The following is a 15873-nucleotide window of genomic DNA, read 5'->3' as shown; positions in this document are numbered from 1 at the left end:
CAATTATTGCCAACACCACCACTACTACCATTATCATCATAAACATCACTATTACTATGATCATCGTGTTTTTGCTTAAAATGATTTAAGGCTGTTGTATTGAAGACCCCAAACTTCAACTGATGCAACGTTCTTCCAGTAGGCCCAGACATGTTACACAGAGTGTGCATACGACAACAACATATACATTATATACATATACATAACTTAAGCATATCCTTTAACAATTATGGGTAGCATTCAAAACCATTTCACAAATGAAAATAAATATAAAAAGATAGTAGGTTATATTGGGTTTTTTTGGGGGTTTTTTTCTAAAAGAGGAACACAAAAAACAAGCAATGGATCTTTAGGATTACAAACCAAAACGCATACAGGATCACATCAATACATTGACCCTCACTGACATCATCCCAACACGTTGGGACCTTGTGAGACCTTGCAAAAGAAAAGCTTAATCTGACTGGTACCCTATTGGACGATTGGATACGCATACATCAAACCTACCCGGTGACTATCAATACTTTCTCCATTTTATTTTTATTTTGGTTTTATCAGAGTGTTTGCAAAAAGCCCTAAAGTAAGTTTTATCTAAGCGTAGGCAGCCGTCCTTTTAACTACACAACTAAAATTAAAAGTATGCACATTTCAATCTTATGTGGTTCACACATACATAATGTATATATATGAAATCAGTCCAGCTGACTCAAGACTGTGTTTAGAACCTAAATTCAACCAAAGTCTAACCAAGGGCTATTTTATTGAGGTTTTTCTGCATCATGTCTGACTCTATAAAGAGTACATTTAACACCAGTTCTGTGTGTATTTGGGGTCTGAAGTTTCAGGTGCCATTGCAGAGCTTCCTGCAATGGCACCTGGGGAGAAGATTTAAAGGGGCAGTTCACCCAAAACATATATTCTTATTAAAACATTATTCCTCTTATCTATCCATCCAGATAGTTTGGGTGTGATTTGCCAACCTTTGGAGATATCTGCTGTAGAGATGTCAGTCTTCACTCCAATACAATGGAGTTGACTGGTTTGTGGCACTCAAAGCACCAGAAAAATACACAGAAACTACAGTATGTCTCTTTTCGGAACTTACTCAAGATAATCAGATCTTGTTGTGAACAGTTTAATTTAGGAACTGTTTTCTACCCAAGTCCATTCCCCAAAACAATATATGGCGGACGTGGACTTTGGTAGAAAATAGTTCTAAATTAAACTGTTCGCAACAAAGTCTGTGGATTGTCTTGAGTAACAATGTCATCATTTCTGGAAAAATACATTGTTTTGTATTATAAATTATTAATTAAGTGCCATTCAGCTCCATTGTATTGTAGTGACAGCATACATCTCTATGGCAGATATCTCCAAAACACTCTTTTATTTCATTGTTTTGGGTGAACTGCCCCTTTAAGCACCAGAGAGATTTAATGACATGGATGGTCCATGTTACTGCAATGTTATGGTCCCCACTTCCGAAAGCCTCACCACTCCCCTCCACTCCTCTCTCTCATACTCTGTCTCTCTCCATCCTTCCCTCCCTCTCTTATTCAAGTCTATCCTTTATATGCCCTTTGTCATACAAGAGGGACAGTCGTGCCCCTACGGTAAATTATCACAAATATCTCAACAGAGATCTTTTTGCAACATATTCTTTTCATATAGCACAGTGGAAAGAGTGCTTACCTGTTTTTGTATACAAACACACACACACACACACACACACACACTGTAGATACTCGCCGGATTCAAATGGTCCATACGGCTGCATACGGACATTCATACTGTACATACATACATACATACATACATACATACATACATACATACATACATACATACATACATACATACATACATACATACATACATACATACATACATACATACATACATACATACATACATACATACATATATATCTCAAAATTAAGTCTGTAATACCTCACATGCATGCATGTGCATCTGAACTAAATAAATGGCAGTTGTGCTTTCTGAATGGTCCATGGAGCAGGGAGACCTAGAAACACATGATGATGATCATCATCAGAGCCCGTTATGAGGAGGGGGGGGGGGGGGGTTGGGTTTCAGGCGATGGAAGAGAGAAGGAGGAGGATAACAGGGAACATACACTGGGCTTGTTGTTGGTCTTATGAAGGGCTTATCTTGATGTTATTCCATAGTCTCCAGTATGCGTACAAACTGGCATGCCTGCATGTGTTATCGGGCCTTGAGGTTCACTGGCACCAACAGTAAATGTTCATATCGCCATACAATCTTAAGTTCCGTAGTGTCCCGTGTCTCCCCTGCCCCAGATAGAGAGGGCTGGATGAGGGTCCAGGAGAGGGAATGGGATCTGCCTTCAAGACCGGAGTCCCAAGACCATAGAGGGTTAGCACCAGGGTTAGCTGTAATTTCTGGGACCAATTCGACCGTAGGGGATCCAAATGGGCTTTCATGGGTATGTGGGGTGTGTTGTGGGTAGGAGAGGTCAGGGAGGGCAGGTAGTGGAGCAAAAAGGATGGGGGTTGGGTCGATGGTTGTGTCCGTAGAGAAGGTCGTCCCATTTCACTTCTTGTTGGCGATGCGCCTCTTCCTGGTAGCTAACATGTCGTAGAAAGGGTCCTTGCTGATGCTGGCCCTGGAGGAGCCAATCAGAGGACATCAATGAAATAAATAATAATGAAGGGGAGGGGGGTCTGGAGCATCTTTGATATGGAAATGTAGGCACATTTATACAAACCCCTGCCTTAACTAGATTTATAAAAAGATCTAAAAAAAAGGGAAAAAAGTTTGTACAGTGACCTAGTTTGGTTTCCATGGTTTCCAGAACCTCATCTCCTTCCCCCACTACTTTATTTCCTCTGTACTCTGATTCCCTGCTCTAGAACCCTGCCAAGCACGTAGGAAAACACGCACACTCAATAGCACACACATGCACACAATCACACACTGACACACTTACACACTTTTATGGGGTCTGAGCGAGAGGGAAACCAATAGTGTTTCAGATGATCAACTCTCTGACTTTCTCTCTCTCACTCTTTGGGACAAGGAGAAAAAAAGGCACTCAGTACAATGAGAGTGAGTGAGTCAGGAAGCCATTTGGGCTCTACCGAGGATCCCAGTTTCACAGCAGCTAAATCCTGTTAGCGCCGGCACAAAGCAAGAGGCGCTTCAACCCCCCACTGTGGATATCTGCCCTCGCTTTCATGCTGCCGCACGCAGAAGAGGGAGCGTGTATACGATGACTATTCCCCTCTTCTTTTAAACATCTGTTTATTGGCATTTTCAGTTTTTTTGACAGTTTACAATTGACAGTATCAAAAGGTACTAACATTACATTTATACACACACACGCACACAATCACATAAGAGACACACACACATACAAAAACATTTGTAATAACAATATTTGTACAGAGCTGCTCTACATAGCTATTGACGGGTACTACCCAGTTGCCTTAGTTGTTAGTTACAAGGTTCATTGTCTAGCTTCAACGTAATCAATGAAGAGTTGCCAAGTCTTATGGAATTTCTCAATAGAACCCCTTAAAGAGAATCTGAGCTTCTCCAGTCTGAGGTGCTGCATAACGTCTCTGATCAACATAACGCAGGTGGGGGGTTGTGTCTGTTTCCAATTCAGCTAAATTAATCTGTGTGCTAGAAGGGTTATGAACCTTGGGACTGAAGAAGAAGTGGGTCCTCTAAGAAGGCTGTCCTCTCCCAGTACTCCAAACACGGCCAATACCGGGTCTGGATCTATCTCGTGTCCCACGATATCAGACAATGTTTTGAACATAGAACTCCAGAACTGTAATAGTTTTGGGCAAGACCAAAACATGTGCCTGAATGAGGCAGGGAGGATCCCACAACGGTCACACAAAGGATCAATATTGGAGTACATTTTAGAAAGTTTGACCTTGGAAAGATGGAGGGCGGCTAGGTGGTGCAGTGGGCAAGGCGCTCACCACCAATGCAGGAGACGCTGGGTTCGAGCCCATCTCCGCATTGCATTCAGCTTTGCTGGTCGTTCATACTAATACATTTGGCAGTATTAGGGGGTGGGAAGCTGATGGGTGGGTGTAACTGAGGGGTACAATTCCCTGACTGTATTGATAAGTATGGTATCATTAAACCACTACCGTCTTATGTACATTCCTACTGGCCATACAGTACACAGGTATCTAATGATGAACACTTCCCACAATGACTCGGTTCCACACAAAACTGGATTTAAGTATTTATTAGCAGCAAAAGGTACATAATATACTTTACTTTACTTTGGATGCGCTTATAAGGCAAAGGAATGTGCGTAGGCAAATCAATAACGAATGTCCATTCTCATATTACGCAGGAGATAATCATACAACCTGAATCTTAGGGAAGTATATCTATGGTACACTAGTAATATAGCGGGAGATACTGGTAGGGTCCCCCCGGTTGTAAGCCAGCAAGGGTAGAGGATTTGTCGGTAGTAGAGTCTGGGTCAACGATGATAAGGAGACTCCAAGTACAGGAGACGGTGCAATAAGATCTTGATCCGCAGACGAATACAGCTGTTCTCCGTAGCATGTAGCTCCACATGGAAGAAAGCTAGCCGGCCTCAGACTTCTGAGAGGCAGACTCGACGTGGCTCCTCACAGGGTAAATCCCACACACTTGTGGGTGTCGGCGATTCTCCGCTCCATTAATTACAGGACCAAAAGCAAATATAATCCAGCCGAAAAGGGCTATGCAGTCGTCGGTAGGTTATCCAGTGTACATAATCCACACGGTCCTCGTCTAGGGCCCCTCGGGTGAAAGCGCCATGGTAAGCAGCCCAGCCTGGATAAGCACTCTAGCTGATACGAGGAAACGTTGGTGATGCTGGTCACTGTAGAACTTTAGCCGCACGATACACTATACACAAATAGACTATTACTGACTTAATAGAATAGGTCGAACTCGACGGTACAGCGTTAAACTCTGACACTTCAGTTATTAATTTGCACGCGGTCTCAATGCTCTATTTGGGGCCAAACAGGCCATACTGCACCGCACGTCGTATCGTGGGTGAGGCTTCAACTTATTGGGTAACTCTACTTCTGTATTCACCTGCACCGTATTTATACGCTTAGATGAATAAACTAGTACCAGCTTTATTCCTGTCTCATATCCTTGCGCAGTACCGTTCATGTCCAGGCATGTCCCCGGCGGTGACTTTGAACCAGACCTTGAAGGTATGGCCATGGCGCCTGTGGACCGCTGTCCAATAGGAGAATGAAATATTATGGTCTGTACTAGGCTAAAGGGATATTCCGTGTATATGTACAAGGAATATACAAGGGATATCAAACGATATACAAATATTATGCAATATATATCAATCAATCAATATATATATTCGGTTTAATCTGATCCTTCGTAACAGTGGGGATCGGACGTTGTGGACAGCGACTCCTACAGGTCAGTTGGTGCGCCTGTGCAGTAGAATCAGGAAGCGACGGGGGCGGCGTCCCTCCAAAGCGCAGACCCCCGATGCTGAAAGATTGCGCTGTGCAGGTGAAAAGATGCGACTGCTGCTTCCTCGAGTACCGGAGGGGACACGTGATGTAAGGCTTAGTCCACATTGCAGCCGGCTTGTGGGAGGCATGGCCTAACAGCGTTCGAGACAGGGGAGGGTAGAATTGGACGATACGAAAATTGGGATGGGAGAAAAATTGAAAATGGGAGAAAAAGTAGATACAAAAAATAAAAATAAAATGGAGACGATGCAACACCTTGAACTGTACAAGACCAAAAGAAATGGGTTTGAGGCAGATTGAATTTCCTGCGTAGTAATTCAAAAGAGGGAAACACCCCATCAATATAGAGAACTTTCATTTGTATGATACCACTACGAGTCCATACATGAAAGGACGGAGCCATCCAATAATGAAGGATGGAAGTGGTGATTCGCACACAAAGGAGCATGGAGCGAATTTCCCTGCCATCCAAAATGTTGTTTTATTTTGGTCCAGATTTTAAGGGACTGTTTTACAACAGGATTTGTTTTGGCAAAATCCAATAGTACAGGGAGGGAGGAGAATAACAGTGCACTAGGCGAAGTAGGGTGGCATGAGGCCTGCTCAATCTGCAACCAGGCAGGTGTATCATTTGGTTCAAAGGTCTGACCCCAGAAACATGCTCTAACATTACAGGCCCAATAATAATACTGAAAGTTAGGCAGTCCCATACCCCCGATCTGTTTTGGTCTCTGCAAAAAGTCCTTTCTAATTCTCTGGGGTTTTCTGGTTCCAAATGAAACGGGTGATTTCTCTATCTAGTTGCCTAAAAAATTACGTATTAATAACAATGGGGATGCATTGGAAAATAAATAGAAATTGAAGGAGAATATTTTAACAGTATTAACTCGACCTGCCAGGGATAACGGGAGATGGGACCACCGACCAAAATCGTTCATGGTACATTCCAACAGAGGTTTGAAGTTAAATCTGAACAAATCAAGAATTGAACTGATCACGACCACGCCCAGGTATCTGAAGGACCCCCTGGCCAACCTGAATGGAAATTGAGAATATGACAGATTGTGGGCAACTTTGTTGATGGGGAGCAATTCACTCTTAGATAAATTAAGTTTGTATCCAGAAATCCTACAAAATTTCCCTACAGACATGATAGTGGAATGGATCTGTCAGGATCCCTGATATATAGTAACAGGTCATCTGCATATAAAGAAACCTTGTGTTCCCTCTCTCCTCTAAGTACTCCCTGATATTCACAGCCCCTTAGGGTAATGGCTAAGGGTTCGATGGAATATTCCCCTCTTCTTAAGGCGCATTGTCGTTTTCCGCAACCCAATTTCACAAAACAAAACACTGAACAGTGGGGTGCTCGTGGGAAGCTTCACAGCCGAGTGCGAAGCCATCCAAGTCCACTCAGTGAAAAGATGGCTCACTCATACCAGATACTGTTTACCCACAATGATATCCGTGAACATTTGTGAATGCCCTACTAAATGTTTGTTGAAATGGAAAAGTATGAATTAACATACTTAATATGTTAACAAATAAATCTCAAATCTATACCCTGCGAATGCGTCAGATGATGATGCCATCGCCACTTTCTCTACTGACCCAAATTTCAGTATATTAAAAAAAACTCTTAAATTGTGATTACAGTACCATGACTGTAACCACCCCTCATTGAAGTGAAGGGGGAGCAATTTCCATCAGAATCCTATCTCCCTAGACCCTAAAGTTCACTTGGACCCCTCTGGTGAAGCTACTGCTCATTAGACCGACGACTACAGATGGGGGGGGGGGGGGGGGGAAGGGGTGGCGGGGTGGCACTAATGCATTAGCCCAGTTTGGAGACTCTTCTCCTGGCTAGGCTTGCTGGGCATGCTGGCTCAACCCCCCCGGGGAGTTGGGAAGCGGTGACTAATCCCCTCCCGATTCCCCGGTGAATACACAAGAGGAACTGCACTACTGTACGCTAGCACCAGCCCTGTTCTGCTGAGCCAACCCAGTCTTTCACATTGCACCATCTCCTATACAGGCAATTACACTGAACTCCAAGACTGAGCTCACTGACAGATGGGTAATTACTGTAAGTGGTATCTCATAGACCACCACCGTACCTTACACAAGGGTCTATATTAACCCACATTATCATCTATTGAATGTCCCATGACTGGGAAGCCTTCACGTGTAATTTCCTTGGAAGGAGTCTTACTTGATAGATTTGATCCACTCTTCCTTCTCCTCCGGCGTGGGTGCCGATATCCTGTACACGACATGGTTGCCCTCGACAACGCGCCCATCCGCCTCTGTCTTGCAGGCCTTGATGACTTGACCCTTGTGATTGGGGTTGTACAGCTCAAAACAGTTCTGGAGGAGGAGGAGGCAATGACTAGTTATATTGCGGTACAAAGGTGTGCTCAACAGTACCACTCAATTGTTCCAACAAACCATTCATTGACAACGTTTCTGTAGTACAAAGTACAAAGGCAGTTCATCAAGTCTTCCATTTTACGTTTGTGTACAAATTACCATTATTATTATTATTATTATTATTATTATTATTATTATTATTATTATTATTATTATTATTATTATTATTATTATTATTATTATTATTATTATTATTATTATTATTTTTTATTTGTACATATATATATATATATATATATATATATATATATATATATATATATATATATATATATATATATATATATATATATATATATATATACCTATTTTACTTTCCATTTTTATAAATGATTTGGGTAAGGCCACTCAGGCAAAAATACATCTCTATGCGGATGACACTGTTGTCTACACCCAGCTTCAGGCTGCATTTAAATCCATAGACTGCTCTGTGTAACTTGAAACTGGTTTTATTTTATTATATATCTGTTTATTGGGTTTTTTCCAGTGCAACCAAAATTTACAAATTATATGTACTTGAAAGTTTGAATTTGAAACAAATTGAAAATCTTAAACACAAAATGGAATACAAAGGACAGCAGACATCAAGACAAAGTGACAGGCAGACAAACAAAAACAGTTTCAGAGAGAGATTATAATAATGGTAATAAAAAAATATATGAAAAAAAGAGTAAATAATAAATAAAATAAAAAGTAAAATACTTTTACTTTTGAAACTGGTTTTAAATGCTCAGAAAACAAAGTTCATGATTTTTTAGAGAACTCGCTCTGAGCCGTTTAATGAGGTGAGCTTCTTAACTCATTCTGTGCCAGCCACGTAATATTACGTGTTTGCTCGCCAACCGTTGAGCGCCAAACAAGTAATATTACGTTTTTAGATCGTTTTTTTCTTTTTTCCGATTTTAATATTCTATACACTCTCACGGACCTCTTTGTTATCATTGGAACTCATTCTGAGACCTCGAGAGTGCAATGTCGGCCGAATCCTGCTAGGTGGCAGTATCGCGTACCCTTTGAAACCTTATTTCACACTGTGTGTTAAATTTTATATGGTCCGGTGGAGAATTTGGACACAGGGAAGTGAAACGCTTCATTCGAGCACCTTGGAACGCGTCCAGCACACTTGATGCATATTTTGTGCCATTTCATGTCAGGGTCATCAATACTGGAAATCGCGATCAGACAATTGGAATATTCATTTTGGAATAACTCCTAGCAAAGGTAAGGACTATATGACATCAATCCTACTTTGATCCTACAATGATTTCACATCGATCGCAATGATCAACGTATGTAGTATTCAAAACGTATGCCGTTGCTGACGATCAGAGCATTACAAAACGACCCCCCCCCCCTTTGATGCCTTCATGATGAAACTTAATACCTATTATATACCTTTGATTTGGAAATAATATCGTGTCCAGGCGAGCAACGCGAACGATGTTCGCAAAATGCACACAGCGCTCCATAACTCAGCTTCCAGGAATTAGCCCGGATCACTCTGAAACTATACAATATTCACCACGGGATAACATGCGAACGTAACATATTGGACTACAAATAGTGTCTGTCAAATGAGCCGGACTATTTTCTCCATAGCTATAATATAGAATATACAATAGATCCGCAAAGATCGTGAAATGTCGTGAAAATAGGCAATGGAAAGCTGGCACTAGAGAGCAGAGATGGGGCGTGGCTATGGCGTTGAATGAGTTAACATCCGAGGGTAAATCTATTGAAAGGGTGCCCTCATACAAGTACTTGGGTATCTGGTTAGATGACAAGCTCTCTTTTAAAGTACACATTGACAACTTGGTCAGAAATCTTAGGATAAAGCTTGCTTTTATTTTAGGAACAAATCTTGTTTTTCTTTTAATGCCAAGAAAAAACTTGTCCAAGCTACTTTTATGTCTGTACTTGATTACAGTGATGTACATGCATGCAGCTTCCACTGGTGTTGCTTTTCCACTCTGCACATTGCATACTGTGTATCCTGCACATTGTGTATACTGTTTACTTTTACTCATAATATATATTCAGATTCAAATTCTTTATTGCCTATATTTATTGTATTGATTGAATACTTTATTTTGACACAAATCGTAGGACAAAAACATTTTAAAAGACAAGACAATAACAGTGTCAACAACGCTGGTCAAAAATGGATAAAACACAATAAAGCCAAGGCTTGTTTCCATTGTGGTCCATACATGGAACATAAAAAGGCACAGAAACACAAATGGACATGTACACTAGACAGGATACATCCTAAAAATGTGTATAAAAACACCTAACCTGACAACTCATACAGTTAACTAATGTTAAAAGAAAATCCGCAACCCTTAAAAGCAACTCATGATAAAAGAAATAAAAGCCAAGTTATGATAAAAGAGATAAAAAACATTTTAAGACCAATTTGAGTTGCTGCTGAGCCATGTTTTTAGGGCGGATTTAAATCCGAGAGGGGAGTTCAGGAGTTTTATGAATGTTGGCAGGGCATTCCACATTACCGTAGCAGAGTAAAAAAATGCATCTTTCCCCATGCATGTCCTGACTGAATGAATGAATGAATGAAAACTTTATTTAACAGATTGCAGAATGGGTACAATACAGTACGGCTCAATACATACAATTGTTAAGGGGATGCAGACCTGAGAAAGACGTTTGTCTTGTTTCCATCAGGGTCCCCCATTTTCAATTCATATAGACATATATGACATACATGACATACAGATAGTCAGTACTGCTACATCTATACATTTATGACATACCAGATTTGCAAATACAGTACTGTTTGTGATACAGAAGGAGTCAAGAAAAGGGAGTATATACATTTGACGTAGAAACTGTACATTGGAGGAGGTTGGGTGGGGGGGGTTGGGTACATTGGGATATTGACAACCATACTGGGTAATTTACATTGGAGGTGGTTGGGGGGGGGGGGGGGCGGGGGGCACACTGTATAAACAAGTAACACTGTACATTGAGGGGGGGGGGAGGAGACACTGTACAAACAAACACAATTGTACATTGAACTATTGACAAAACCATACTAGGTAAATGACTGTACATTGGAGGGGGTTGGGTTAGGATATTTACAGGGGCCAGTGTTGAATTGCAGTCTCTCGTAGGTGTCCCTTGAGAGAGGTTTTGAAAGTGGGTAGTGATCCACATTCCTTTACAGCTTTGGGTAGGGCGTTCCACATTGATGTGGCATAATTGCGAAACGTGTTTAGTCCCTTATTTGAGCCGAATCTGGGTTTAACATGCGGGACCAGGCGGGACCAGGTCCGTGGGGCTCCCTCTTGTGGCGTGTTTGTGGACATCTCCTACTTTATTAAAATAATTTACTAGGTACTTGGGGACCGTTTCTTTCAGTACTTTAAAAACCAGTAGCATTTTAAGCTGGTGTACCCTTTCTTCAACCCTAAGCCATCCCAGACTGCTAAAGTGGGCTGGCGTTAGGTGAGTCCTAAAGTGAAGGTTGTGCAGGAGTCTCACTAGTTTGTTTTGGGAGGTCTGGAGCTTTGTCTTCATTTGTTTTGATATGTTGCTGTACCATGAAGTGCAAGCATAGTCAAAGTGACATTGGATGAGGGCTCCAGCTAGGGTCCTCAGAGCGTTTCTATTTATGAACGAGGAAATTCTAAATAAAAATTTGGTTTTTTGATTGACCTTAGTAATAACTTTTTGTGCAATTTTTTCGTTAGAAAGTTTGTTATTTAAAATAAAGCCCAGGTAGGTGACCTCCTCTTTATCCTCAATAATGTTTTCACCTACTCCTAATTTCACCTAATTTTAAAACCCTGCGATTTCTTTAGGTTGGCGTTTGACCCAAAGAGTATGGCCTCTGTTTTTCCCAGATGTAGAGACAATTTATTGTCACTGAGCCAAGAGCAGATCTTTTTCATTTCATTGCTCAGGACACTTTCCACTTTAGACTTATCCCTGTCAGAGACCAGGAGTGCCGAGTCGTCAGCAAACAGGAACAGGTTGCAATCGCATGCCGATTTCATGTCATTAATATATATTAAAAACAGTTGAGGCCCCAAAATGCTTCCTTGGGGGACCCCACATGTCACTGGAAGGGACAAGGACAAGGTGCCATTGATGTCTACCACCTGTTCTCTTCCCTCCAGGTAGGACTTGACCCATTTGGCTGACTTGCTATCAAAGCCTATCGCTCTCAATTTTTCTAGTAGGATGGAGTGGTTGACCGTGTCAAACGCCTTTTGCAGGTCCAACATTACCATCCCGCAGTAGTTCCCCTTGTCCATCTCCCGTTTTATATAATCGGTCAGGTACAGTAAACAGGTGTCAGTGGAGTGTGATTTTCTGAAACCTGATTGGAACTGGTACAGTAGTCTATGTTCAGTCAGGTAGTTGTCTATCTGCTCATATACCAGCCTCTCAATTACCTTTGATATGGAACAAAGGATAGAAACGGGGCGGTAGTTACCTGGATCTAGTTTGTTTCCTTTTTTAAATAGAGGGGTTACCCTAGCAAGCTTGAGTTCTTGCAGGATGTGACCCTGGTTGATGGAGAGGTTGGTGATATGGGCTACAATGGGAGCTATGATGGAAGCAGAGTCTCTGAGAAATCTGGTGGGAATATTGTCATGGCCTGTGGCTTTTGTTGGCTGCAGCATACTGAGCTTTTTCATAACCTCTTCAGTAGTTACTTCAGTCAATTTAAAATCATTTTCACGTACACCCAGTTCCTTATAAAAGGCCTGGATGTGCTGTATGCCATATCGGCCAGAGTGGATCGGCAGTTTGTTCACCAAAGTGGTAGCAACAGTTGTGAAGAAGGTGTTTAAACAATTTGCCACGCTCAATTTGTCAGAGATGATCGTGTTATCTATTTTCAGGTTGAGATTTGTGGTTTTAGTCTTGAGTCTATTATTGTGACCCAGTGTTTTTAAAGACTTCCACAGTTTTTGAGGATTATTTTTATATTCCTCAGTTTTGCTTTTTTAATCATATTGATTACTCCATTTCTTAGTGTTTTACAGGTCTCAAAGAGCTGTTCATTTTTTGTTTTTCTGTATTTAGAGAAGCTCTCATTTCTCACTCTGATGGCTTTTAGAATCTCGGCAGTGACCCAGGGCTCTGTTCTAGCTTTGACCCTGGTCACCTTTGAGGGTGCAAGCGTGTCAATAACTGAAAGGAAGGTGGTTTTAAAGCATGACCAAGCTTTTTCTGTTGTAACATATAATATAACCAATTGCACCTTTGTTTACACCGTTTATTTGTTCTCATATTTCTATATTCAGATCTCATTTTGTTGCCTATATATATCTTTCTACTATTATACCCGTACCTGTACCTCCCCTTCCCCCTCCCCCATGCTGCTATGATGCCCAAATTTCACCACAGGGACCAATATGAATGAATGAATGAATGAATGAATGAATGAAAACTTTATTTAACAGATTGCAGAATGGGTACAATACAGTACGGCTCAATACATACAATTGTTAAGGGGATGCAGACCTGAGAAAGACGTTTGTCTTGTTTCCATCAGGGTCCCCCATTTTCAATTCATATAGTAAAGGAATAAAGGAATAAAATAATAAAGGAATATCTTATCTTACAGAGCCTTGATTCAGTGTATCATGCATCACTCACTACGTTTTATTACTAATGCAAACTCACCACTGTACACTGTACCAATTAGTGGGCTGGACATCCTTGGCTACATGCAGACTGCAACATACACATGTTTTTCTTTATAAAGCATTACTAGGTAAACTACCCCTCTACTTCTGTTCCCTGCTGTACCTGAACTCAAGCAGTTATTCGCTACTCTCCCAGAACTGTACTCTATAATGTTCCCATGGCTCGTACAGAACTGGGAAAAACAGCTTCCTCCTACAGTATTGTGCACTGTGGGCATGGGATTACAGTATCTGCAGGAAGAGCTGCATTTAGTGAATATCATACCTCTGGGTAATTTAAAAAGTGTTATACAAGATACTGTAACTGAGGAGTGTACATGTGTTTTAGATGTTCTCCGCCAGACTGAACAGCTGTCTCTGTGTATTGTTTTATGTATTGTTGACTGTTGTCTTGTCTGTAATTATTGTGTAGGCCTACTGCTGCTACCTTGACCAGGTCTCTCTTGAAAAATATATTTTAATCTCAATGAGACGTCCTGGATAAATATAGATTCAATTAAAATATTCACATGAGTTATTTGTTTTTATCCCAGAACCCAGAATAAAGTGTTGTTCATACTGTCTCATCCCATCTCTACCAAACAGTAATGCTCTGACATGTACAAACAAGTACTGAGTATTGGAAAAACATATAAATCAATAAGGGGATAGTGGCACGCCACAAGAACAGTTTCTACCCCTCTGCAGTGAGCCTTATCAACAAGGCTCAGGGACCCCCACTGACACCCCCACTGTGTTACATTAACACACCCTTACTGGACTATACAGTATATTTGTATATACAATCAAAACTCTTCATACTTGTTCATACTTCACTGTTCATACTTACTTGCACATTACTGCTCAATTGCACAGCCCTGTTTAATATTCCATCCCACTGTACAGTTATCTTTATTCAAATTAGTATATACTTGACCACATTGTGCACAATTGTACAGCCCTGGCCTATTTTATTTTATAATTCTATTCTATTCTATTGTGCTTCTATGTAAATTTAGTTTTTATTCCATTTTTTTCCATATTCCATTCCATTTTTATTTTATTCTACCGTAATTGTCTGTCCGTGAATGTCGCACCAAAAACGACCAAATCAAATTCATTGTATGTGTAAACAATACACAATAATAAAGACAATAAAGACTTTTCTGATTCTGATTCTGATTTTAACACCTTCCCCTGGGAGGTAATAGAGTGCTGGTTGCTAGATGGAATACAGGAGAAGTGATCACTATATTAGGTTATAGGGTTAGGCGCAGTGTTGTGCGGCAACACGTTACTAACCCCTTGAGATGTGCTATTTGGTTCATGAACAACTTTCTGAGTTCTGGCTTTGCAGCAATTTGCCAAAAAGTGTCAACCTGAGGAAACCGATCCCTTTTGATAGACACCACAGTGCAGGACCACCATCACCTTCACCACAACCTCCTCCCAACTTAACCAGACCCTCCTACAGTACACTCACACCCATGCTACGTAGCACACGTCTAACACTGCTGTACACAGGACTAAATGCAATGAATGTGATTAAATATATGATAGTCTACAGTCTGTCTTGCCGTCTCTGTCCTCAGTATGTGTGGTCTTTGTACCAGCTGTGTCTGTAGCAACTGGTGAGACCTTTTCAGTTGCTGATCTCTTTGCAAACATTGCCGCCAGTTTCTAATTGCAGCCACCCATAGGTGCTCTTTGAGGGAGGGTAGGGATTCACATTATTTTACGGCTGTGGGTAGGGCGTTTCACATTGTTGTGGCATAATTGCAAAATGTGTTTAGTCCCTTGTTTGAGCCGAATCTGGGTTGAACATGATTTGTGGAACTCCCTCTGATGTTGTCGTGGAATTCACGGACCTTTGGGAAGTATTTCGACATGTACATGGGTATCTTAGTGGTGTAGTGTATCTTGTAGACCAGGCCCATTGCAAGTTGCTGTACTCTGTCGTCTACTCTAAGCCATCCTAGGTTGTCAAAGTGGGCAGGGGTGAGGTGGGTTTTAGGAGTAAGGTCAAGCAGTAGTCTGACCAGTTTGTTTTGTGATGTTTGTAGTCTTGTTTTTAGGGCCTTTGAGGTGCTTTGGTACCATGAGGTGCAAGCATAGTCGTAGTACCCTTGAATGAGTGCTCCTGTTAGAGTCTTCAAGGTATTCTTGTTTACCAGAGAGGAGATGCGGTACAAGAATCTTGTTCGTTGGTTGACTTTTTTGATTACATTGGTAGGAACCCATGTATGTAATTTCATCTTTCCTTGTGACAA

At 41.2% G+C, this 15873-nt stretch overlaps 1 protein-coding gene across 1 annotated transcript in view; it reads right to left on the bottom strand.

The window, feature by feature from the left end:
• Positions 1-2006: 2006 nt before the first annotated feature.
• The window catches only part of cyth3b (cytohesin 3b), a 102508-nt gene continuing 88641 nt past the window's right edge, over positions 2007-15873 (bottom strand). Inside the window, exons 12-13 of the mRNA XM_084328397.1 lie at positions 7726-7880; positions 2007-2647 (exon numbers count right to left, since the gene is read on the bottom strand). Coding sequence (XP_084184523.1) covers positions 2575-2647; positions 7726-7880 — 228 coding nt within the window. The 3' untranslated portion in view covers positions 2007-2574. The remainder of the gene's footprint in view (positions 2648-7725; positions 7881-15873) is intronic.

Source organism: Notolepis coatsorum (genome assembly GCF_963971535.1).
Source record: "Notolepis coatsorum genome assembly, chromosome: 14".
NCBI classification, from domain to species: domain Eukaryota; kingdom Metazoa; phylum Chordata; class Actinopteri; order Aulopiformes; family Paralepididae; genus Notolepis; species Notolepis coatsorum.
This window is presented reverse-complemented; position numbering and strand designations above follow the sequence as displayed.